Raw genomic sequence first — 27217 nt, forward strand, 5'->3', positions numbered from 1 at the left:
TACAACCTGACGATATCATCAGGTTCAACATGTTTGCAGATGATTGATGTGCAGACTGCTCGTTCAGTGTAGGCACATCACAGACTGACAATAGACTGCAAGATTACAGTGTCGCAATCGTGCAGTCTTTTGCCTATCTTCTAGTGGATGGGCACCTTTAGGCTAAAAACTGAGGGGCGGAACTGTAGAAGGCAATAAAGAAATTGCAGACTACCTAAAAAAAAATATGTGGTCACCTATACCAGTGGGGAAGATACACACTACTGTACTGCATACATGAATATGTTTACTACCAAGAGGTGTAAAAGTTAATGGGGTAGATGTATTATAGCGGCACTTAACGTGCCGCTATAACGCTTCCCGCTTCGCCTCTTTACCGAAGCGAAGCAGGAAGCGTTAACTCCCCCCTCCGGCGCTACCCGTTAGAGACAGCAGCGCATCAGCCTAGTGCTGATGCGCTGTTTCTCAGTCCCAGCCGGCTCCATTGAGCATGCGCAGGATCTCGCAAGTATCGCGAGATCCCCGCGTGCAGCCTGGAGCCGGCAGCAGCCCCAGCAGGGACAGTGCTGTCCCTGCTGTGGGGATAGGCTAGCGCCAGGTTGTAGCTGTCGGTAACCGAAGCTTCGAAGCTTCTTGCGATCGACTCTGAATGAGGGCTTTGGACCTTAGTAAATCTCTTATTTACAAACTAGCTGCCAAATCGCACAATCCAAAATCGACCAAAATAGACCTTTAGTAAATTGTATCTGACTGTATCTAAAACAAGAAGTCATTAGCATAATCATAATACTGACAGGGTATCTTTTCAGTTTAGTAAATATCAAATACTGTATATACATTAAATTACATAAAGAAGACTAAGAGTGCCCCATACATGGTGCGATAAATCAGCCGATCCGACGGATTGGTGCGATTTGGCTGCTCTATCGTACAGTGTATGGGCATGATATTGGATGGTGCGCGCACCAGTGGTGTCGAACATCGCAACTCCAGATCTTACTGCAGGTTCAGTCGATCAGGGGATGTGATGTGCGATCCCATGCAGGAAGGGGGAGCCAGCATATTGGGCAGTCAGCCACCCAATCGCACCGTGTGTGGGGCACGCCCGATATGTCGGACGTCGGATCCCCCGTCGCATTGCACTGTGTATGGCCAGCTTAAGGCTGAATGAGACATTGGAATGATACCATTGGGTGTAGGTTGTGCGGTGCACCAGGGCGGTCCACAACGCACACCCTGCACCCACGTTTAATACTTACCTCTCTAATCATCAGGAAAATGGCACGGCGGCCATTTTCCCAGAAATCTGCGCATACGCAGAAGTGGTGTCCCCGGTACCAAGGCGAAGGCGCCATGTTACCGGAGACCTGCGCGTGTGCAGTAGACTCTGGCACAATGACAGTGTACTGCACCACAGAGAGGAGGGGGCACACACGGAGTAGTCTGCACACGGGCCCCTTTCTCTCTTAAACCGCCCCTGAATGACACAATATAAAATGTTAAACATGAAGCATATGATTATATATATATATATATATATTAGGGGTGTGCACCGGCCACTTTTCGTGTTTTGTGTTTTGGTTTTGGATCTGGATCTTTCTTCGTGTTTTGGATCTGGATTGGTTTTGCCAAAACCACCCTTCCGTGTTTTGGGTTCTGGGTTTTGGATCTGTATTTTTTTGAAAAAAAGCATAAAAACAGCTAAAATCACAGAATTTGTAGGTTTTTCTGCTCCTATGCTATTATTAACCTCAATAACCTTAATTTCCACTCATTTCCAGTCTATTCTGAACACCTCACACCTCACAATAGTGTTTTTATGTCCAAAAGGTTGCACCGAGGTAGCTGGATGACTATGCTAAGCGACACGAGTGGGCGGCACAAACACGTGATCCATCTAGGCGTGAAACTGCAGTGGCAGACAGGATGGCAGTTTGAAAAACTAGGCCCCAAACTGTACATAATGCAAAGAAAAAAAAGAGGTGCAAGATGGAATTGTCCTTGGGCCCTCCCACCCACCCTTATGTTGTATAAACAGGACATGCACACTTTAACAAACCAATCATTTCAGCGCCAGGGTCTGCCACACAACTGTGGCTGAAATGATTGGTTCGTTTGGGCCCCCACAAAACAAGCTGGCAATTAATCTGTCCCTGCACAAACTGGCTCTACGGAGGCAAGATGTCATCCTCATCCTCCTCATCCACCGATTCCTCACCCTCTTCAGTGTGTACATCCTCACAGAGTATTAATTCGTCCCCGCTGGAATCCACAACCACAGGTCCCTCTGTACGTTCTGGAGGCTGGTCTCCCTGGAAGAGTTGATAATTCATTTTATGAACATCATCTTCTCCACATTTTGTGGAAGCAACCTCCTACGCCTTTTGCTGACAAGGTTCCCGGCTGCACTAAACACTCTTTCGGAGTACACACTGGAGGGGGGGCAACTCAGGTAAAATAGAGCCAGTTTGTACAAGGACCTCCAAATTGCTTCTTTTTCCTGCCAGTACAGGTAGTCTACTTGGATGCTGTCACCGATGTAATCCTTTAACAGACAGACGCACGCTTGTCGCTGCTGCTTTAAGGATGCAAGTGCGGCTACAGCCCACACAATTCACAAAGACAGAAAAAATAAGAATATTTTTATTGTTTGTGTAGCACACTTTGAGGGTGTCACCACCCTTTAACAGACAGACGCACGCTTGTCGCTGCTGCTTTGAGGATGCAAGTGCGGCTACAGCCCACACAATTCACAAAGACAGAAAAAAAAAGAACAATATTTTTATTGTTTGTGTAGCACATTTTGAGGGTGTCACCACCCTTTAACAGACAGACGCACGCTTGTCGCTGCTGCTTTAAGGATGCAGGTGCGGCTACAGCCCACACATTTCACAAAGACCGAAAAAAAAAGAACAATATTTTTATTGTTTGTGTAGCACACTTTGAGGGTGTCACCACCCTTTAACAGACAGACGCACGCTTGTCGCTGCTGCTTTGAGGATGCAGGTGGAATCTAGACGGGATTTGGAACCGGGGACACACTACCTCCATCAATTGTCTAAATCCCACTGCACTAATGGCGGATACCGGACGCACGTCTAACACCAACATAGCAGTCAAGGCCTCAGTTATACGTTTTGCTTCAGGATGACTGCTGTCGTGCTTCATCCTCATCGCTAGGGACTGTTGGAGGGTCAATTGTTTAGTAACAGTAGTGATGTTCCTACTTCCTCTCTGGGATGATGAACAACTCCCAGCAGCAGCAACAGCACTAGGAGGAAGTGGTTCTTGATCTTTCCCTATTTTATTTTTTTCGGAGAAAGTTTGGTCCTCCATTTATGTTATATTGATATATACGTGCGGCTAAAGCACACACAAACACAGAAAATATTTTTTTATTTTTGCTGGAGAGTAGTGCACTTTGTGGGTTACACCACCCTTTAAGAAATGAGCCAGCCGGCTCTTTACTTATGGGACACAGGCGCACGCTTGGCGCTGCTCCTTTGTTGATGCACGTGCAGCCACAGTGCACACAAGTCACAAACACAGAAAATATTAATTTTTTTGGTTTGGACTGGAGTGTACTTTGGGGGTTACAGCACCCTTTAACGGTCAAGCCAGCCGGCCCTTTACTTATGACACAGGCGCACGCTTGGCACTACTTTGTTGATGCACGTGCGGCTACTGCGCACACAATTCACAAACATAGAAAAAATATTTTGTTATTTGGTTTGGAGTGTACTTTGGGGGTTACAGCACCCTTTAACGGTCAAGCCAGCCGGCCCTTTACTTATGACACAGGCGCACGCTTGGCACTACTTTGTTGATGCACGTGCGGCTACTGTGCACACAATTCACAAACACAGAAAAAAATTTTTTTTGGTTTGGAGTGTACTTTGGGGGTTACAGCACCCTTTAACGGTCAAGCCAGCCGGCCCTTTACTTATGACACAGGCGCACGCTTGGCACTACTTTGTTGATGCACGTGCGGCTACTGCGCACACAATTCACAAACACAGAAAATAATTTTTTTTTTGGTTTGGACTGGAGTGTACTTTGGGGGTTACAGCACCCTTTAACGGTCAAGCCAGCCGGCCCTTTACTTATGACACAGGCGCACGCTTGGCACTACTTTGTTGATGCACGTGCGGCTACTGCGCACACAATTCACAAACACAGAAAATATTTTTTTTTTTCGGTTTGGACTGGAGTGTACTTTGGGGGTTACAGCACCCTTTAACGGTCAAGCCAGCCGGCCCTTTACTTATGACACAGGCGCACGCTTGGCACTACTTTGTTGAAGCACGTGCTGCTACTGCGCACACAATTCACAAACACAGAAAATATTTTTTTTTTTGGTTTGGACTGGAGTGTACTTTGGGGGTTACAGCACCCTTTAACGGTCAAGCCAGCCGGCCCTTTACTTATGACACAGGCGCACGCTTGGCACTACTTTGTTGATGCACGTGCGGCTACTGCGCACACAATTCACAAACACAGAAAATATATATTTTTTTGGTTTGGACTGGAGTGTACTTTGGGGGTTACAGCACCCTTTAACGGTCAAGCCAGCCGGCCCTTTACTTATGACACAGGTGCACGCTTGGCACTACTTTGTTGATGCACGTGCGGCTACTGCGCACACAATTCACAAACACAGAAAATATATATTTTTTTGGTTTGGACTGGAGTGTACTTTGGGGGTTACAGCACCCTTTAACGGTCAAGCCAGCCGGCCCTTTACTTATGACACAGGCGCACGCTTGGCACTACTTTGTTGATGCACGTGCGGCTACTGCGCACACAATTCACAAACACAGAAAATATTTTTTTTTTTGGTTTGGACTGGAGTGTACTTTGGGGGTTACAGCACCCTTTAACGGTCAAGCCAGCCGGCCCTTTACTTATGACACAGGTGCACGCTTGGCACTACTTTGTTGATGCACGTGCGGCTACTGCGCACACAATTCACAAACACAGAAAATATATATTTTTTTGGTTTGGACTGGAGTGTACTTTGGGGGTTACAGCACCCTTTAACGGTCAAGCCAGCCGGCCCTTTACTTATGACACAGGCGCACGCTTGGCACTACTTTGTTGATGCACGTGCGGCTACTGCGCACACAATTCACAAACACAGAAAATAATTTTTTTTTTGGTTTGGACTGGAGTGTACTTTGGGGGTTACAGCACCCTTTAACGGCCAAGCCAGCCAGCCCTTTACTTATGACACAGGCGCACGCTTGGCACTACTTTGTTGATGCACGTGCGGCTACTGCGCACACAATTCACAAACACACAAAAAATATTATTTTTTTAGCACTTGGGGGGAGCACCCCTGATGGACAGAGCACCCCCTGGACAACACTACAGCACCCCTTTAGGACTGGGACACTGCACAGGACTTTGGAGTGGACACAGCCCCTATGGAGAACTGACTGCACAACACAGTCCAGCCAGCCCCTATGGACTTTGAAGTAGTGGACACAGCCCCTATTAACAACAGCAGCACAGCACAACACAGCCAGCCCCTATGGACTTTGAAGTAGTGGACAACAGCAGCACAGCGCAGCACAGCACAGCACAACACTACTCTGCACTACACTACACTACACAGCCCAGCCAGCCCTAACTCCCACCCTCCCTCTTCACTGTCCACAGCCGAGTGAGAAAATGGCGCCGACGCGGGTACCTTATATAGGATCCAAAACCCGCGAGACTCGGAAGGCGGGATGATGACGTTTTGCCTCGATTTCAGATCCGAGTCAGGCGGGAAAAGTCGAGCCTGACTCGGATCTGCCTCGGATCGGGGGTGCTCGGGGGGGTTCAGATTTCAGAAATCCGAACCCGCTCACCCCTAATATATATATATAGATATATATATATATATATATATATATATACACAAATTGGCATAAATGGCCGATAATGAACTAGGGCAGTGGTTCTCAAACTCGGTCCTCAGGACCCCACACAGGTCACATTTTCAGGTCTCCCAGCAGGTGCACAGGTGTGGTCATCAGAGCCGTGACTAGACTTTTTGGTGCCCTGTGCCAGAAAGAGCATTGGCGCCCCTCTCATTTTTCAAAGGGACATAATGCACCCAAAAAAGGGCCATGGCTTCATGGGGAAGGGCCAGGTAAGAGATAGCAGAGGCCAGGAGATGCTGGGGATGAAATAAGAGGAAGCTACAAGCAAGAATGATAATAAACAGAAATTTGACAGGCCCAGACAGTGCCCCCTGACCTGTGGTGCCCTGTGCTATAGCTACGGCCCTGGTGGTCATTACTCACTGACACATTTTAAAAGAGCCACAGGTGGTACTAATTATTTAATTTGTGATTCTGTGAGGAGACCTGGAAAACATGCACTGTTTGGGGTCCCGAGGACCGAGTTTGAGAACCTGTGAACTAGGGTATCTCTGCTTTCCTTAATATAAACAGAATGCTTTACCGCATTATTAATTTCATTAGCACCAGTGGACCTTTGATGCTAAGCCTATAATCTCTTAGGCTATATTAAACAGTTAGTCCTGCTGAGTAGCATGCAAACGGCATTAAAGCTGCACTATCTACCACTATACCCGAGAATTCACTATTTCCATTACAGCTCTGGATGAAAATAACAGGGTGAGAGAATGAAGAGCGGAAAGACCAGTCTGAAGTTGCAGTCAAGAGATTGCAGTTTGTGATTGGTCCCCATGCACACCCCGCATGCGCAGAAGGTTTTCTGGGTGTTAAACCTGGAAGTCCCTCTGCCCGGCAGCATCACAAAGGACAGCTGTTATCGGGAGAGCTGTCCTTCGCGATATCCTTTGTACATACCGCAGTCATGAACCATGGTATATAACCGAAGTCAGGGGGGATGTACCGCATCGCCAAAGTGATGCTTAGTGCATCCCACCTTTATTGTGATTTTTATGCCTGTCTATAATTACTTTATGTTTTCTATTTAAACTTACATTTGACTGCATCAAGCATACTTGATATGCCTCATGTTTTTACGGTACCTCACTATGGGGTCTATTCATTAAGGGAAAAATATACCCTGTGATATTTAAGGATTGAACTCGCTGCGAGTTCAATCCTAGTATTGGAGGCATTCATCATGCCTCCAATACTTAATTATCACTTCCGAAATGCTGCTCCTTTTGCGGAGACAACTTTTTGGAATAAGGGGAAATTTTTCCTGCTTTACTGTCTCTTCACAGCCTGTCTTGAAGATGTGCATGCGCAGCTTGAAGACAGACTGTGAAGAGACAGTGAAGCAGCAGGAGGAGTCCAGCCCCCCTCCCAACATGTGCGCTCACCTGCTTGTCTCCTAGCTCCCCTGCAGCCGACCCCACTACCTGTCCCTTGACCCCCCCTCCCTGTCCCCCCTCCACCACAGAGCTGCAGTTGCCGTGGGAGTCTAGAGCGCAGCCCCGCAGCGCAGTCCCCCGCCACTGCCGAAGTGCCCTCTCCCTTGCTCCCGGCTCACAGGAGGAGAGCTCGGGGAGCCTGGAGGCAGCTTCAGTAAAGTAAGAGGACAAAGCAGGGAGGGATCTTTTCAGATTCCTCTGCTGTATTGGGTGCTGCACGCCATCTCAAATTGGCGTACAGTATCACTGTCAAGTTCTGAAAAAAATGCTTTTTTTGGAACTTGATGAATTTCATAATTTCCACATCCCCATACTATAGTATGGGGTCTGTGGAAATTATTGGGGGACAATTGTAACCAGAGTTATATCTCCTGCGTTACAAGAATGATGAATCACGCTGGCACTTAGGGCCTGATTCAGATCCGATCGCAAGCGCTGAGCGCTCGCAACCGGGTTGATGGTGGCCCACAGCGCATGCATACGACGGAGCCAGGGGGGTGGCTGCCCAAATGGAGGCGTTCCCACGAGACCCTACCACAAGCCCGATGGTCGCGATGGTCTTGACCATCGCAACCATCATCATGGCCGCTCGCTATAGCTTTGGGTGGTCACCCACAGCTATGAGAGCGGCCAGGAGGCCGCACAAAAAAAAACCCGCCCTGATTCAGAGCGAGCGCTCTTTCAGAGCGTCCGGCCTTGAATCAGGGCCTTAATTTCTACATAAATAGGTGAAACTCTTAATTTTCTCTTACTTTTGTGGAAATTAAGTGCTGATGAATACACCCCTATGGAGTAGATGTAATAGTGTGTGTGATGCAGGCATCAGCGAATTACCAGCGAGTCTGTCTCATGTTTTAAAGGGACATTCATTTAAAAGGCAAAACCATGCAAAATCAACCTAGTTTTGCCTTTTAAGGGCATATGTATCAAAGCTTGTTGTGGGATAAAATTGTGAAATATATATCACCAACCAATCAGCTCCAAACTATCATTTCTTAAACACGGCCTGCAAAATGTAAGTTAGAAGCTGATTGGTTGGTGATATATATTTCACAATTTTATCTCACATCAAGCTTTGATACATATGCCCCTAAATGTTTGTCTCTTTAAAACATCAGGCAATCTCACCACAAACTCGCTGATGCCTGCATTGCACAGGCTATTACATTTAACCCTATGTGTGCCTTCTTGTACTCTTGCCCGTAGCTAAGATGTGACAGCAGTATCTAAAGGTGGCCATACACGGGACGAATTTTAACATGATTTTGGCAGTTTCTACAGGTTGGACAGACCAATCGTTTGAAAATAGTTGTATTTCGAGTCTTCTGTGACCCCGATGCGCGTCCCCGCCATCGTCTAGTTGGATCTCAGATCAGATGGTTTTGCAGAGAGATCTCAACTGATCGTGTACGATGTGACACACTTCTATGCATCTTATCCTATGATCTTAATGATCAATCGTACACCATTTGACCAGATCTTATGAAGAATTTCAAGGAAAATCGTACAACTGATCTTACCAACTTTGAATCTCACTGCGTATAGGGGCCTTTAGTGATGGGTCCTGCACTAATTATGTCACATCGCCACAAATGAGTATTGGCACCTGTAGGGAAATTTTACGATATATTATTTCACTTTGGATACTGCAACAATTTATCTGTGATTATAAAAAGCTTTAAGTGCCACCAACTGAGACTTATACATATATCAATTTCCAAATAATGGTATCCTGTGGTGCAAGGACCACAAATAATTCCATAAACCAGAGGTTCCCAATCGCGGTCCTCAAGGCTACCCGACAGTTCAGGTTTTAGAGATAACCGTGGTTGACATCAGGTGACTTAGGGCCTGATTCAGACCCACTCGCGAGCGGCTGTCCGCTCGCAAGTGGGTCGATGGTCTACACTGCGCATGCGCACGACGGAGGGAGCTCTGTCGTGCGCATGCGCGAGACGCGACGAGCGAAGGACTTTCCTTCGCTCGTAGTGTCTGATCAAAGGGGGCGTGCTGTCGATGTTGATTGACAGCACGCCCCCTTTGGTGGGCGTGCCGGGGGCGTGCCTCCCGGACGGAGGCGTTCCCAAGAGGCCTACCGTCAGAAGCCGGCCCCACTGACCATCGCGACCATCATCCTGCACGCTCGTATATGCTGTGGGTGGTGACATATTTATGGAGGTGGGCCCTGATTCAGAGCGAGCTCTCTGGTCAGAGCGTCCGGCTATGAATCAGGCCCCTAATTAGTACCTCAGTCAATTTGATTTAACCACCGGTGCTCAGCAATGGATATCTCTAAAACTGGAATTGTTGGGGAGCCTTAAGGACCGCGTTTGGGAACCTCTCCCATAAACACACTCACCCTATCCAACCGAATCACAGAAGAAACAGCAACAGTATGATAAATAATACACATTTGGTGTTTGGTATCTGTGTTGGTGGTGCTGCATAGAGTTTATATATCATTCTTGCCCACTTTTTTTTCTCCTCCCCGGGAGAAGCTAGGAGAGGAACAACAGGTGGGTTTCCGATGGGGGCAAGAGCCTGACGGTTTGCACCATTAAGCCTCGCGCCCTTTGCTGTAAATTGGTGTGATTGGCGCAAATGTAAATAGGGGGCAGGGCTAATAGATGCAATTCTCGAAGAATCACGTAATTAAGCCATGCCCCCTACACAGGAACCCGCGATCGCTGCGGAAATTCTCCCTATTCTGCCCACTTCACTAGAAAGTGGACAGAATGCAGGAGAAATAGCTACTCTACCGGGGGTGCGAGGGGTTACCCGAAAAATTGGGAGCCTCCCACGACTTCCGGGAGAGTAGGCATGTATGGTTTATACAGTATCATGCTTTATCCTCATATATATTAACTGTGATAAGGATATATTCTGTGAGCAATTACCCTGCTGTTACCCTGTTTACTTTATACATTCGGTTTACACACATACAAGAGTAAATCCAGGGACAGTTTAAGAGAGGAGGGGGCCCAAGTGCAGCCTTACCTCCTCTCGGGCAGCGCAGTACACTCTGGCTTTGTGCCAGAGTGTACTGCTCATGCACAGGTCTCCGGGAACATGGCATCTGCACTATGGCCCTGATTCAGAGCCGGACGCTCTGACCAGAGCGCTCGCTCTGAATCAGGGCCCACCTCCATAAATATGGAGCGTCCTCCTGGACGCTCGTATAGCTGTGGGTCACCACCCACAGCCTATACGAGCGTGCAGGATGGTTGTGATGGTCTTGACCATCGCGACCATCGCCAGTGCGAGCAGAAGCCTGCGGTTGAGTTTCTCAACCGCAAGGCCAGGAGTGATTTTGGCTCTATCAGAGCCAAAATCACTCCCACTGACATCACTAGTGATGTCAGTGGGGCCGGCTTCTGACGGTAGGCGTTCCCTTGGGAACGCCTCCGTCTGGCAGGCACGACCCCGGCACGCCCACCAAAGGGGGCGTGCTGTCAATCAACATTGACAGCACGCCCCCTTTGATCAGACACAACGAGCGAAGGAAAGTCCTTCGCTCGTCGCGTCTCGCACATGCGCAGTGCACACCATCGACCCACTTGTCCGCTCGCGAGTGGGTCTGAATCAGGCCCTATGTTCCTGGAGACATCTTTAATGCGCATGCGCAAACAACCATGAAAATGGCCACCGAGCCATTTTCCTGGTGATTAGTCTGCAGCGCTGGCCGACGCGGGACTCTGGAGAGGTAAGTATAATACTGATATGGGTGCAGAGTGTGCTGTATGGGCTTCCCTGGACCCAGGGGCCCGCGTACCCCACACACCCTGCACCCAGTAAAGAAATGCCAAGAGTCAAACCTTCTTGAGAGATAGCAGACTTCTGGCAGCAGAGAAATCAGGTCGGTGGTTGGACCATGAAGCAGGGGGGCTCTCCTCGCCCACTGTACAGAAAATATATTCTACATTATTCCCGAGATTGAAAGTGGGCATATATCCAAGAGGAGTAACAGGAATGAAAATTAAAGAGACCTTTATGTGAGGATTCATCGCATTGCTTATGTAAGCATAAATGTGAGCATTCACATATTCATCATATTCACATGGTGATCTGATATATATCTGCTTGTGCACCGTATGAGAGTAAAAGGGAACTATCATGGAGCACACATCTCTTATACTATTAACCCTCACTGAGGTGTTGTTAATGTTTTAAAATGACATTACAAGTATTGCTATCTCTGTTTTTTACGTATATATGAACAGAGGGCCTGATTCAGACCCGGTCGCTCTGACAGAGCGCTCGCTCTGAATCAGGGCCGGGCTTTTGTTTTTTTAGAACGCCCTCCTGGCCGCTCGCATAGCTGTGGGTGACCACCCACAGCTACAGCTAGTGGCCATGATGATGGTCGCGATGGTCAAGACCATCGCGCTTGCGACGAGACCCTTGTGGTAGGGTCTCGTGGCCGCAAGCCCCAGAGAGCTTTCGGCTCTAACAGAGCCGGAAGCTCTCCACTGACATCACTTGTGATGTCAGTGGGGCCACCCCCAAACAATCGTTCTCATGGGAACGCCTCCGTTTGGGCAGCCGCCCCCCCCGGCCCGCCCACCAAAGGGGGCGTGCTGTCACTCAACATCGACAGCTCGCCCCCTTTGTTGCAAGACCTGGAGCGACCCTGGAGCGACGGAGTGCCCGTCGCTATCCGGGTCTTGCGCATGCGCACGACGGAGCCTGCTCCGTCATGTGCATGCGTTCTGGGCCACCATCGACCCGGTTGCGAGCGCTCAGCGCTTGCGACCGGGTCTGAATCAGGCCCAGAGTATCCTGATTTAAAGATCTCCCTGTAAAGAAGAGGAGCCTGTGGTATATACAGTATGGACATTTTCTTTGAGACAATTAATTAGCTCACACACTGTCAATTATATGTGTTTTATTGTAGATGTGGGATTGGTGATTCCAGCTTTGGCAGAGTGCAGCTTTGTTAGGAGCGCCAGTGGATTGTTTTGGTTTTTTTTGTGATTTATTAAGTGGAAAAAAGTTGTCAATAGCAAACAACCAGCTTTTAGCTATCGCTTATCTAGCACAGTCCACAAAAAGACAGTTAGGGGTCGATTCAATTAACTCACCCCCCCCGCATACAATCATATTGCGCCTGCGAGCAGGGGCGGCTTAAGAGATGAGGCAGCCTCCGTTTGGGGGCCCTCCTCTCTGACAGCACACAGAATGCGGTAGATCTTGGCTTAATGCCAGAATCTACTGCACATGAGCGGGTCTCTGGGAAAATGGCGCCCACACCTTATTTCTGGAGATTTCTTTTCTGCGCATACGCGGTCCGGCGCTGCAGAGAAGCACTCTGGAGACAGTGGAAGGATAAGTATAAAGAAATAAGGGTGCAGGGGGTGCGATGTGGGCCCCTCAGGACCCAGGGGCCCGGGTGCACCGCACACCCTGCACCCATTATAAATACACCCCTGGCTGCGGGTAAGTGCGGCTATATGCCTGTAGGGCTGTGTACAAATTCGCCTGCGAGGGGAACGAGTTTGGCAGCCATTGCCGACGTTTCTACACCATTGTAAAGGCAACTCACCCTCCTTGCATGCGGGGGCGAGTTAATTAAATCGACCCCTTAGAATCTAATTGGATGCTAGGTTTTGCCACCGAGGGTCAACAATTCTTCACCATTGATGACTGTCAGGTGGTAATGTTTTTTTTTTTTTTTTACTTGGCTCGAGCCTCAGGGGGCACTAAGCTTAGCCCCCACCCTCCCCATTTGGCACTCTAAACCCCGCCCCCCTTCAGTGATTAGCCCGACGCTTCACAATCACTTTTTGGAGTGGGGAATGTACGGCCCTCCAGCTGCTGTGGAACTACACATCCCAACATTCCCTGCCACAATTTTTACATGCCCTAACACCAAAACTGTGATGTGTAGTTCCACAGCAGCTGGAGAGCCACAGCAGGTTCCCCACCATCAAGATATCAAGTCATCGATGATTTTCATATTACCGATATTAATATTTGGTGGCGCCATCGATGATTAACCGAACGATGGCCACCAGCCCTACTAGGGGCAAATTCTCCACTTTATCTCGGTTTGATACATCTCCCTCTTTAAATTGTATTGCTTGTTCCCATAGTTTATCCTTGATGCTGCATCCTCTTATATTAGCTCTGAGCATCCCTGCATACACAAAGGCTCCTTCCATCCACTAAGAGCGAACCATCACAAAACATAGGGGACCTCACAACACATATTTTGGGATAAACCCAAATGATTACCTGTACTCACCGAGATCTGTGACAAACACCTATAAAATAAGTTCCTAATACAGATAATTCACCTCCTAACATCAAACAATCTGAAACGTGACCGCATCTGTACAAGTGATGCGCCTCCTCGCCCCTCCTTACACAATGGTTTATCCCGCAAGGTGTGCGCGCGTTGGCGTGGAGATAGACGCCGGGTGCAACCTAGCCACTCGCTGTCCCGTTAATATGTGCGTCTGATTGGACAGCCTCCGAACTCCGGCCCGTTCATTGGACGAAGCGTTGCCAGTGTTTAAAGTGGTCCCGTGTCAAGCTCGGTTGCACTGCAGCGTTGATGCTCTGGAGGAGACAGCGAGCGAGAGACAGCCGGGGGAGCAGAGAGACAGCCAGAGGCTTAGAGGAAAATCATACTGACTGCAGCACGAATAGTTCGAGACGGATCCGGTTCAGACATCTAGAGAGAAGCTGTGTTGGTGAGGCAATCAGAGAGCTCAGCTTGGATGCAAGAAGACAGCATGGAATGGGAGATAACAGACAGCTGCAGGCACCAGTAGGGAAGAGACGCCTCAGCGGGGAGACACCTGTGGAATGCCAGCGGTCCCTTGACAGCACAGAAATCATGTGAGGGAGGTCACGTATCAGAGGAGAGAGAAGGACACCCAGAGAGAGCGAGACTGCCTGGGACTCGGTGAGAGGGGTGACTGACAGAGGGCCTGCGAGCTGTCTAATGCATCACATCAGTGAGCCTCGGGATGAATTTCCTAGGATAAATGAGACAATCATGTGAACGTCTCTTTAGTGTATCACAGTGCAGTCTCTCTCTGCATCAGCTGTATGTGTGCTATATTGTATCACATCCATGTCTCTCTCTCTCTTTGCATCAGCTGTCTCTGTACTGTACATTGTATCAGAACCCGGCACATCTCTCTCTCTCTCTCTCTCTCGTCACATTGTCACTGCTGTGTGCACACTCACGAAGGTGTGGTGTTGTCATAGTCTATGTAGCTTATTCGTATAAGGGCAGGGATGAAGGTTGTTATCACTATGTAGTTATAAGCTGTCAGTGAATGACATTTGTGCTGGATAAGTTATGGAGGATATTTCAGTGACATAGGTTCCCCCCCATCTATGCCAATTGGCCTGACAGAAGATTAATCAAAGCCATTATCCCAAATATTGGGCAGTTCTAGTGGCAATGGCTCCAAATATTAGGCGGTACAAGTTTGATTAGATTATACATTTATTTTGGATTCTGGAAGAAGTCAGGACCACAGGTGCTACTGAGAGTCTCATGGATGATCAGGGTTTACAATTAATGGATTCTGTAAAGTTTTCAGTCATCTGTACAATGACCCTGTGTTATATACAGAGTTTGTGTATTTTTCCATAAATTGTGTGTGGCTGTGATCCTTATGACTGTCTCCTGTAATGAAACCTTTGTGGTGTTTGGCTCTTGCATCTGACCGTGTTTCCTCTCTCACATTGACAGCCCCTTTGGCTTGATGTGCTCCAAAAGTGTGTGAGGGAGCCCTGTCCGTGGCCCCACCGCTGATCTTGGTGATGATGCCGGCAGGATGCCTTGGTTGCCAGTGAAGAAGATCCGTAGGCAATTTAAGCTGCTGCTCTTGCTGGTGCTACTTACCTCAGCTGTTTGGGTTACCTACCTGCATATCAGCCTTGCAAGACAGGGCAAAACACTTAGACTACCCTTCGTCTACAGTAGAGGTAAATTGTTTTTCTACTTCCCCGTCATCTGTTACTTGCACTGCAACATCTTGTCATAACTGTCCTCTTTTTATCCTCATGAAATCAAATTAGAATTTTTTGCTGTTAACATATTTTTGCATAAAAGATCAATGCAGTGATGTAGTTATCTGATTTGTGCAACCATGGTCAATTGATGTATAACTTTTAATCTGTTTCCCTTGCCCCCCACCTAATCCAGGTTTTAAAGCTATCCATGCTTGAGCGCAGATGGTTAGATCATACTAATCGTGGTGCTTAAGTATGGATGCCCTTAACACCTGTACAGTTGGGAGGAGGGATTAAGCAGAGCTTGGGATCCACTAGTTTATAGGACAACAAAATATGTAAAGAACAGTTCTGTAATAATGTCAGGACCGTCGTATCCAATTTTACATAGCAGACCGTTGTTTGGTGAGAGAATCTTTCAGCAGAATAATTTGACTTTGGATTTCTGCTTATTTTGGCTGAGGTCTAGCAGATGGGAGGGGTCCTATAATTAGGGGTATCAATAGCTTGTTATTACATTAAGTTACAGTATTCACTTGGCTTACCCCTTCCTTCTCCGCCCAGTTTTGATTCTGAGTCAGGTACTGGTCTTCCAGCTGGCAAGAGTCAAGCAATAGGGAGGAGGTGGGGTTATGGGTTCTCCCTACACACTGACAGAGAGGGGTGTGTGTACCCAGGAGAGACCCACTTAGCACTTTGTATATATATCCTGCTGATTCTCTGACTGACATAATCTATAACATTGGGAGCAATAATCCAAGGTTCCAGCAAAACCATAATTTATCTTCTGAGTAATACTGGTTATGTGACCTATATAGGAATGTATAGTAATAAAATGACCCTTTTATACAAATATCCAAATTTGATTACAAATTTCTGGACACGTTACTTGGTCACACATGCATATACAACATAAGCATAGGTTTCGGGAAACACATCCAACAGAGAACTAAAGCAAATCTTGAAACCAGAGTTTGTTCTCAAGTCTCCCGTTCTCCATTGCAAATGAGTGACAATTTTCAGCCGGGGAATGCTGTGAAGGATATGCATTGTGTAAATTGCAGTTTAGAGTTGCGGGGGGAGGTGTAAAGTTTGTCTGTACTCTGCAAGCAGCGACTAGTTGTGCCATAGAGAAGAATGCTAGAACTTGCTTCTTGTTTAAGTTTCACCTTCAGTTTTCTAACAGTGACTGATAGCAAGGCTGTCCTGACCAGTAGTAGTAGGTTATTGCCTCTGATACGTGTGATGTTCATAGTGCTGCTGTTTAAAGTAGTGCTTTAAGTTTAGTCCGAATAAGGATTTCTCTTCAGTGAGAAGCGATTGGTTACACGGCCTCTGGTTTAGGTTTCTAAGACTGGGACTGAAGAGGCATGGGATGAAAGACTTCCATTCAGAGCAGTCTCTATTTAGTCTGGGCACGCTCACATTCTCTTGGAGTGCCAGGAAAAGACTGTCTATGTGTTTAGGTTGCCTCATTAACTCCTTGTTTCCAGAATAGTTTAACTGTACACTGCTTGAGCATGCATTGCTCATGTGTGTCTGATCCCTGTCAGTATATTTATAGGCTCCAGTTAAATATTGCGTATAGGCCAATTGAGTATTTGTCCTTTAACCTATCGTATGCCATAACTTTGTAGCCTGTTCCCACTTACTATTTATTCTATTTTCCCTAATAGCACTTTTTAAATGAGTGGATTTTTCAATACAGTTTCCCTTAATCTTCACCTCATTCTGTGTGTTTCCAGTCCTATCCCAACCACACCATACAATAGAACTTAAAAGACTGCTATAATTTTTGCTATATAGCCCTGTAAATGCTACAAAATGTAAATTTACAAATACAGTGTGGAAAGACATTCCCGGGCATTGGAAAGCAATAGGGGAATAGCATCAACGGAGCTCTGCTCCTCTGTAAAACACCCTGTTCTACCGCAAAGCACAGTTTGCACCGAGGAGCTCATTCAGACCCTCTCGCTAGATGCGTTTGCTCACACACTGCGTATACAAATCCAGCGCACGCCCAGCAAGGCAGGTGATCGCACGGCAAGGCATTAGCACGCCCACTATGTCTTGGCGTGCGATCACTTAGTGTATGCAGATGCCCATCCACCATTCATAAGGCGGCCACTCGTGCATTTCATCTCTTGGAAGTGCATGAAACATTGGTACATCGACCACCATCAGATGCGATCGCAGCGCTTGAGGTTGACTATACCCTGCCGTAAGCACTGCGATCACTTCAGTGTGAAATACAACCCAGTGACGTGTACTGTGATGCTGCTTTTTAATTATGCACGCCTATGAAACGGCGTTGAAACACTCAGGCACACCTGCGTGCGCACCTCCACTCCCCCGTTTCTAGTGGACTGCCTCTGTCACCACCCACAAATGGCTTCTTCTCACACACTCTGCTGGGCTGTCTATGCAGCGAGCGATTGCTTCCCGAGCGTTCGTACTGGTTCGCACACACGATCAATGTGCAGATTGCGACTATCGGCCAGCTACGAGCGTTTGCATCCTAGCAAGAGGGTTTGAATGAGCTCCTAAGTTTGTGCGTGCAGCTTCGCACAATTATGCTCCTGACATATGGAATGTTATTCAATCAACACAGAAGTGGACAAAGTATTTTGTAACTCAGGAGTCATGTGGTCCAGCTGGATTTTTCTGCAAGCCAATGACATTGTGCCTACAATAAGATATGGGAATGCATCTTTAGGAGAGAGAGCTACGTGGTCGATGAGGTTGGTTTATCTTTGCAAAAACAACATTTGTGTTATAAATGGTAATCTTACTGGTAATCGGTCTGCAGATTTTCTCCTCTCCTCTGCCTCTAGGCATCTGCAAAATAAGCTTGTATTACCCCCTTAAAATCAATGGTGTATTGGTATATGAAAGCCTCTTTCTCTAGGGATCCATTTGCTTTCCATTAACGTAACCATGCACAGGTTATAACGCTCCTCTTTATAACCAGATGGAGAAAGACTTGAAGGAACAGATCCTGCTCACAAACCAGGGAGGGTCCAGGCCTCTCCTCCTCACCCACAGACAGGGGACTCTAGTGAAGAAATACCCACGGTGAGATCTGCAGGATCAGCTGTCTAGAGAGGAATTTCATGTTTTGAGTCTTATTAAACCGCTTGTTAATCCCCACAGTTGGATGCCCTGGGCTGGAGAAGAAGCCACAGGTTGCACCCCAGCCTAGATGAGGTCAACCTTACTGACACCCCCTTGCCATGGGATGACAAGGTTAGTGATTTGCAATATGACCTCATATTGTACTCAATCAATCCCCTGCACTCTTCAAAGCAAGATGGTACAGAGCCTTGAGTGCAGCAGGGCCATGGAGAATTGGTGACCTTACAGTAACATGTATTGTATATTTTGATTGAGTTCCAGCATTTTTGACTTTTTTTTTTATTCACTTGTTCTGTATTCCTCTTTATAATTCCTTACTCATGACCTCGCTGCTCCTTACTGCTTGTTTTGTTTGACACACCTCCCCCGTTCTCGGTTTTCACTGCTTTTCTAAATCTTACACTTTTTTATTAGCTGACGTTTCTCTCCTCTCCCCCCCATTTCCTTGTTAGCTGTATGTAGGTCTCACTCTTACGTGTGCACAGCTCCCACTCAGCTGTGTCTGACAGCAAGGAGAGCAGAGAGCTGACAGTAGCGCCAGACTGAACCTTTCCCAGCTCTTTGAGCAGTAGCACAGGGCTTGTGCAGTTTATGGCAGTTGGTTCCTGTCAAGTGCCAAATTTATTACACAGCCACAGTGCTGAAGATGGAATGACCTGATACTCCCCTCCCAGCGCTCAGTGTGGATGTCCTGTGGGTGCTTTAGCCTATCCTGTATGGCTATATGATAAAGGTCCCAAATAATTAGGGATCACATAACTCCTTTTGTAAAAATCTATTTTCTCCTACAGTATAAGGGTAAAGTGAATCTTCACGTGTTTGAGGACTGGTGTGGTGGTTCTGTGCTCCACCTGAAAACAAATCTACATTTCCCCCTGTATCCTCATGTAAGTACTTTCTCCCAGTTTAACTTTTGATTGTTTCTTTTCTGTTATCTAAAATAATCACCACTTGGTGCCTGTCCGTTTATGTAGACTCGCACCACCGTCACCAAACTGGCAGTGTCACCCAAGTGGAAGAACTATGGGCTAAGGATATTCGGGTACATACACCCTTACAAGGATGGTGAGTGTGGCTGGTGAAATTCATTCTATAGACCCTTTAAACTCCTCTGTTCTTCATCAATTTATCCCATTACAAAATAGTCTTGTTTTCTGGGGCTTGTTTTGTGTGATACAATCAATAAGCCTTATTGAGAGTTGGAAGAGGACAGTGGCATTTACTGATGCTATGGCTGGCATTGGTGCCACAAATTATTTTATCTCTTTTTTATTTTTTCTATTCATATAATTTTTAAGTTGTGTTTTCATTCTTAAGACCACTTTGTGAGCTCACTGTGATTATCTGTTTGAACTACTGTTGTGTAATAAAGCTGTGGGACTTTGTTAAATCCACAAATAGGATCCTTCTTCGATAAAAATTCTTGACCACAAAATAGCTAGATAAGAGAGTGGCCTAAGATAGAAAATTAATTTTCGTCATCCTGCATTTTATTGTTTGTACACATCGGTTGTCTAATTGCCCGTACGCACGGGACGATCAGACAACGATCAGATATCGTTGTCTGATCGTCCTGCATGTGCTGGATGTTCGATATCGAACATCCAGCAACATGCACCATCCTCCAAATGACGTAAGGTCCTTAGAGTAAACAGGCTAGCCTGGCGCTATTGACCAGGTTGGCCTGCATGCACAGGTAATTATCTATATCGACCATCCGTGCCCGCGCATCGACTGTCGTTTGGTCGTTGGAGGGGTTAAAAAAAGGACTATATAAATGATATCAATATCATTTATATCATCCTTTTTATCTGACCATGTGCAGTGGCTGTATTTATTTGGGGGGGGGGGGGGGGAGGAGAGGGGGGGTGGCTGTTAATTTGTTTTTCTTACCTTCTGTTCTGTCCCCTTCAGGTGATTTTCAGTTTGCAGTGGCCTCAGAAGATAACTCTGAGTTTTGGCTTAGCACAGAGGACAGCCCATCCAGTGCCCAGCTGGTAGCTTATGTAGGAAAGGTGAGTGGAAGGATGTAAAATTGAACACTTGCTTCATAGCAAAAGGACAAATCCACAAAACCAGAGATAAAATTACTATGTGACGTCTGGTTTTGTCATTAATAGTATTAGCCCTTTATATCCCGCTGCCGAAACCGTCGAAGACGCTGCAACTTTGAAAAGCGGCCAATAAAAAATTATGTCCAATTATTTACTTGTTTGGCATAGTGTTTTGGTCGGCTTTCTAACACTATGTACAGTAGCTGTTGATATAATCGGGCCAGGTAGAGGCTTTTATGTACAAGTGTAATGTATCCCTCAGTCACCATGTCTCTTTCTGCATTTAAATATGTCTTTATATATTCAGCCCCACTTAAATGACAAGTGCAATCCCACTGATGTTCTGTGAGGCAATAATAGCATGAAAATATCATCAAACATATATTCTTATTTGTAAAAAGCAAGCTCCTTCTTATTTCATAAAGTTAAAATCTGTTTTCCGTGGACATGCCACCATTAGAGCAGGATGTGATGTGCTGAGATCAATCTGCTAATCCCTTGGCAAACTGCAATGAGATCTCACCTTGAGAAAATAGCACATCGGTCTGGTGGTCAGTGACTTTTGTCACAATAATTGGGTGATAGTCTCTTGGTTTGCCAAAATCGGGTTGGAATAACTATCTGTTATTTAAAGGATATATTCAGTATCCAACAAATGGTGTCTTAGGAGCCATTAGCCACATAGATAGAAATTTGTTTTAAAATAACATTTTCTATTTGCAAATTCTGAATTCAAAAGCCCAGATCTGCAAGCGACTGTGCATATGACAAGAGGATCTTAACTGTGATTGTAAGAGCCCATTTCACAATCGGCATGTGAAAGAGACCTTTTTAATATGGGTGATTAAAATGATGGAAGGTACTAGCCTGTGAGGTTAAATTGTCAACTACCCTATTTGGGGTTTTGTTTTGCCTTTATTTGGATATACACAATGCTATTATATGTACTATTCAATATACTTGGGTTATAACTAACACTGGTGTTGGCCTATTTGTCCTTTTTGTCCTATTGTAATTTATAGTATTATCAATCTCCAGTGCAGTGTACCCATACCCTATTACCCTTTCCCCCTCTGCAACGTAACACTGATGTTGGCCAGTTGAGCGATGGTTTGCTACTGCACATGCGATAAAAAGTCTCAAACCCTTATGGTGCGTATACAATACACGATATGCTCCCTGAGCGATATCGTGTAGTGTGTCCCCGGCAGGCTGTACTCGATGTCGTTCATGACATTGAGCACAGCCGCTGAATGATATCATTAACGATATCGTTCAGCGCCGGGCTCTCTCCCCCATTCCCTGACATGCAGCAACCTGACGAGGTCGCCAGATTGTGCTGCATGTTCAGGCGATGGACAATGTCGGAAACGACCAGTGGGAGTGCGCATCGCTGGTCGTTTCCGACGTAAAAGTGCACTATTACTGAGCGACTGCGCGATTACGATGTCATAATCGTGCAGTCGCTCAGTAATATCGCCCAGTGTGTACCCACCATTACTGTGTACGCATGTGTGTGTGAGCAATGCCATTCGTAATTGCGTATGGAATCGCTAACATTTTGAGTGGGGGCTTGCGATCCCTGGGCGTTTCAGGGTGGAGACTGGTAAGTGACATAAAGTGATAGAAAAAAGGATCCATTTCATGGACGTGTTATGGGAATGCTGCTTCGGTCCAATGCTTCAGAGGCCATGTTTAGTTGGATTTGAGGGGAGTAGCTAGAGTAGACCCTAGGCTACCGCAAATGTTGATGGTGCGACCGATGTTACATAGATGTTGGCGTGTTTACAATCTCCATCGCAAATGCACAGACCACGCAGCATGAATGTCGGTGTTTCACCGCTCGTACACTCCATCGCACCGTCCCGCATAAACGAGACTGAGCTTAGAATTACCATATTCCCGTAATCACTATTGCGAGAGCGGCTGCGAAAGCATTACCAGCTATCTTTGATTAGTTCTCAGAAATCGTACCTATTTGAACAGAAACTACACATGGATGGGAACGTATATGTAAATATGCTTGTGCATATTCCATTTAAATATAAAGAACAGATTTTGATGTGATCTCACGGATCTAAACTTGCAAGCTAATCTTTTATCTGTTATACATTTAGGTTGGTTCTGAATGGACAGCTCCTGGGGAATTTACAAAATATAGCTCTCAAGTGTCCAAACCTTTCAGGTAAGATAGACTTTCTAATGTGCGCACATTGTTGGAAGCGGGATGCAGTCAGGAAGCCGACGGTCGAAGTGCCAACCACCGGCTTCCCGACTGTGAAATCCCAGCAAGGTACTAATGACAGGCGTCGAAATCCCGACGCCTGTCATTAGACCTGCATCGGGAGCCCGACGCCCGGCATTCCAAACAAAGGAAAGCCGGGCGTGGACAGCCATCCCCGGAGGAGGGGGGGGTGTATTGTTAGGTTTTAGGGCTCCCGGGGGGACTTAGGGTTAGGAACCCCCCTGGAAGGGTTAGGTTTAGGTTAGGGGAAGGGGGGTTAGGCACCCCCGGGGGGGAAGTTGGGGTTAAGCACCTCCCAGGGAGACTTAGGTTTAGGCTGCGGAGAAGGGGGGTTAGGTTTAGGCACTAGGGAGGGAGGTTCGGGTTAGGCACCCCTAAAGCAGGGTTAGGGAATGGGGTAGGGTTAGTTGCCTAAATTAGCGATCGGAATCTTCACCCCTGACAGGCTTCCACTGTCGGGATTAGTATTACATACTGATTCCGTTGCAAGCATATGATCAAAATATACTTTCCAGAAGTGAACAGTGTATAAACAATACCAGTGTGTATGTGTACGTAAGGCATGTAATAAGGCAGTGGTTCTCAAACACGGTTCTCAGGACCCCACACAGGCCACGTTTTCCATGTCGCCCAGCCATTGCACAGGTGTAGTCATTACTCACTGACACATTTGAAAAGATCCACAGGTGGAGCTAATTATTTCACTTGTGATTCTGTGAGGAGACCTGGAAAACATGCACTGTTTGGGGTCCTGAGGACGGATTTTGAGAACCTGTGCAATAAGGTAATCGAAGATCACTATATTAAAAATAATAATAATACTCAAAGCCGTGTGAGGAGAGGATTTTAATGTTCTTTTTTTATCATCACGAGAGAACTCCGTTGTAGAGGAGCATTTGGCACATCTCCTGGTGACAGTCTGGGAAGGATCCAAGTTTGTGTTTGATGTCCTTTTTTTTTCCCCCCACAGAACTCATCCATCCTACATTCTAGGATTGATGTCACTTTGTTTGTTTTATGCTGTTTTGTAACTGTTTCTTTTTAGTTCAATCTATCACACTGCTTGTTATAGATTCCTTTCTACGTGGTGGTGCACTAGCTCCATTTTCTATCTCTTTCTCTCTCTTCTGTGTACCTGGGAGAATTGTATCTCCATGATGTAGTGTACTACATGAGACGCAGGATCTATAGTTGATTTCTAATGGCTCGACCTAATTTGCAGAAAGTAAGAGTGTTGAATCAACATAAGGGTGAACTCGCTGTGTGATTGGAGGATAAATTAAAAGTGGGCCTGATTCAGAGATGGACACCTTTGTACAGCAGCTGTATCTTTGGACGCAGCTGCTGTGCAAAAATATTTTAATGTCCGCAGGAGGCACCTGAAAGAAAAAGACTCCTCCTGCCGGTATCTCGGATCCGATGCCTGCGTCTGAAGATGCAGAATCAGATCAACATTGCGACCATCGATCGCAATGTTTGCAGCATCGGCCATATGAGTAAACCTAACCTTACTTAGAATAGCCACTCTCTGCCCGCTTGCGAGGCCAGTAAATCTGCATCGATAGACGCAGACACTGGCCTCCGTACTCTGAAAAAGGGAACCAAGCACCCCCGTTTTTTGGTAACACACGCAGTGCTGCCCTGCCCCCAAACGGCTGCATGTCAATCATGCTGCGGCTTATTGCGTCGTAGTCAGTTATTGGCGTAGGCACAGTACAGATCCTTTTTTTTTTTTACAATAGATATAAGTTTTTGCATGATGATAATCTTGACTGTTTTTTACAGTCCAGAAATTGCATAATTTAAACTTGCCTAGAACAGGGGTGGGGAAACTTTATTCTGTTGAGGCCCATTTTGAGATATATATATATATATATATATATATATATATATATATCATTATTTGCGGGCCCGGTGCAGGCCATGCCCCTCCGTGTGACGTCACATGGGGCAGGGTCACGATCGCCGGTGATTACAGCAATGCCCAGAGCATCCCCAGGAGGCTCCGGGCAGCTGTGAGGGCAGCGTTGTGACAATCTGAAGCGTCCTAAGGCGATACTGCTGCATTCTAGGCACCCTGCTAGCCAGATGAGGCTAGCAGAAAAAAGCTCTGAAGGCTAGACCAAATTATTCCGCGGGCCTTATACAGCCCCCGGGCCTGAGGTTTTCCATCCCTGGCTTAGAGGTTTGTGCATTTTACTCTGAATGATTAATATACAGTTGTTGTTGTTATTTTTAGTTAAACACATGAGTACTTGTGTATATTACTCACACACGGTGCTTCACCAGCACATGATGGATTATATAAATACTAATGTAATCATCAAAATTAATTGGTAAGCCTCTCCTATTCTTAGTGCTCTATGAATGGCATAGTCTTGCACAACACTATTATGTGCGTTCAGTTATAGCATAGTATTTCCTAAAATGTTACTGTAAACAAATGTGAAACAGGTGATGAGATGAAACAAGGGGCCTGATTCAGAGCCGGACGCTATTTGCGCTCGCTCGTTCAGAAAAAGGGGCCGGATATTTAAATAGAGCGCTCGCTCTTTGCGGTCTGTTGACGTCTCTATGTCTGAACGAGCGAACGAAACATGCGCTCGCTATTTTTAAAAAAACGCCCCCCGGCCGCTCGCATCCTACGTCATCTCCGCTATTTATTAGATTAATCGAGGCGTATGAACTGCTTGCAGTGCTTGTGGTAGCATTTTCCTACCGCAATTATGCGAGCAGTTCAGGCTAAAAGACAACCAAGTGACGTGGTCGATGACGCTGCTTTGTTAATTATGCACACCCTTAAAACGCCCGTTTTGACCGTTTGGCACGCCTGCGTTCGGATCTCCACTCCCCGTTTTCAAGCACCTTCCCCTGTTACCACCCACAAACGCCTCATTCTGTCACTCAAATTAGCAGGCATTCGCTATTTTGCGAGCACACAATTTCCGACCGCAATGACTGGTTCGTGCATGCGTATTACAACCCGTACGCATGCGCAGTTGTGCGAACATCGCTCGGAGCGAACGAGCGGCCGCTTCCGAGCGGCTCTGAATCAGGTCGCAGAAGAGCCCCATCCTTATATAATGACATGAGGCTGCAGGTCACCTTTAATTATAGAGGTCATGGAATTCTGTGGTGACTCCTAATTCCCCTTTTATTTTAGAGTAAAGGTTGTATTACTCTTTTATATTACACAAGTTGCTTGCATGAGCTACTTGTTCTGTCCTCTAGTGTTTTACCTTCAGTGACATTTAGACTTTTCACCACGGAATACTTTCAAAATGAGTCATGTACCGACATGACTTCTGGTTTTTTGAATACCCCACAATGTCTATTTCCCATACTGGCAAAGCCAGAGTTCCCATGTATGTGTCTGTTCAGTCAATTAGAGGCACACCTGCTGCTTGTAACTCCGTTTTATACGTAGAGTATTTAGAATTCTGCGTTAGCATGTGTTTGTTTTAATGTCTATGTCTACGCATAAGGAAACTGGCCTGTTCTTTCTGCATTTTTATAGCTACACAAATGCCCTGTGACTTCTATTGTACTTCTGTTTAACAGTAGCGGGTGCATATCCCTGTGATTACACTGAGGTCACACCAGGGATTTTGCAGTCAGCAAGGAGGGATATATTGTACTTTTCTGTTAAGTATTTTAGCACACATACAGTAGGGAGTTCTGTTACCATATCAAAGAACAAAGGCACTACTAGTGTATTTTTTGTATATAAGAAGGAACATATTCTTCTTGTAATATATGGATTTTTCATCTTTCCAATAACCGGCACTTCCCGTCTGCAAAATCCTCCAAAAAAAAGTGGATGAAATGAACAGACTGATTTCGCTAGCAGTTATGTTTGTGTTATGTTTACACGGAACATTTCTCTGCCTAAAAGTACAGCGTGTTATTTCCCTTAAAGACTAACTCCACTATTTCTAAAAATAAAAAAAAATGACAGTTATTATTAAAAAACCTACTGTAATTACTCCCTGACTTTGGTGATGAAACGCCATTCCCACTGGTATACTGGAGTTACTGTTTGTCTATGGTAACTACCAATAGCTTTGAAATGACTCAGGCAGTTAAAGGTCCCCTATAAAAGGAAAGAGAGCTGTGGTGGTGTCAGTCTTATCAAAATAATTATTTCGGGAACATCAAAGCTATGGTTTCAAAATAAAGTCAGTTGGCCATGTATTCTTTGCAGATTATGTGCAAGTATTAGAATATATATTTCTTTTTCCAATGTTACAGGTCATTTACAGTAATCCTAGTGCACAGGGGAATTTAAACCACTAGTTTGCAGCACCAATACATTGAGAATAAGTACATCTACTGTCAGTAACAACTCCTACTAGACTATGGGGGAGATTTATCAAAGCTTGGCGAGAGATATGTACCAACCAATCATCTCCTAACTGTCATTTTTCAAACAGCTTGTAAACTGATAGT

General features: G+C 46.1%; 1 protein-coding gene across 2 annotated transcripts in view; it reads left to right on the plus strand.

The window, feature by feature from the left end:
• Window positions 1-13895: 13895 nt before the first annotated feature.
• Window positions 13896-27217, plus strand: part of B4GALNT4 (beta-1,4-N-acetyl-galactosaminyltransferase 4) — a 79986-nt gene continuing 66664 nt past the window's right edge. Inside the window, exons 1-8 of one of the 2 annotated variants that reach the window (XM_088458140.1) lie at window positions 13896-14270; window positions 15072-15307; window positions 18306-18409; window positions 18488-18580; window positions 19261-19356; window positions 19444-19534; window positions 20384-20484; window positions 22641-22708. In XM_088458140.1, coding sequence (XP_088314266.1) covers window positions 15157-15307; window positions 18306-18409; window positions 18488-18580; window positions 19261-19356; window positions 19444-19534; window positions 20384-20484; window positions 22641-22708 — 704 coding nt within the window. In that variant the 5' untranslated portion in view covers window positions 13896-14270; window positions 15072-15156. Of the gene's footprint in view, window positions 14271-14364; window positions 14415-15071; window positions 15308-18305; window positions 18410-18487; window positions 18581-19260; window positions 19357-19443; window positions 19535-20383; window positions 20485-22640; window positions 22709-27217 lie in introns of those variants that run through there. The other variant, XM_088458141.1, reaches the window with a different exon arrangement.

This window comes from Taudactylus pleione, unplaced genomic scaffold (assembly GCF_031769625.1).
Source record: "Taudactylus pleione unplaced genomic scaffold, aTauple2 ptg000810l, whole genome shotgun sequence".
Lineage (NCBI taxonomy): Eukaryota > Metazoa > Chordata > Amphibia > Anura > Myobatrachidae > Taudactylus > Taudactylus pleione.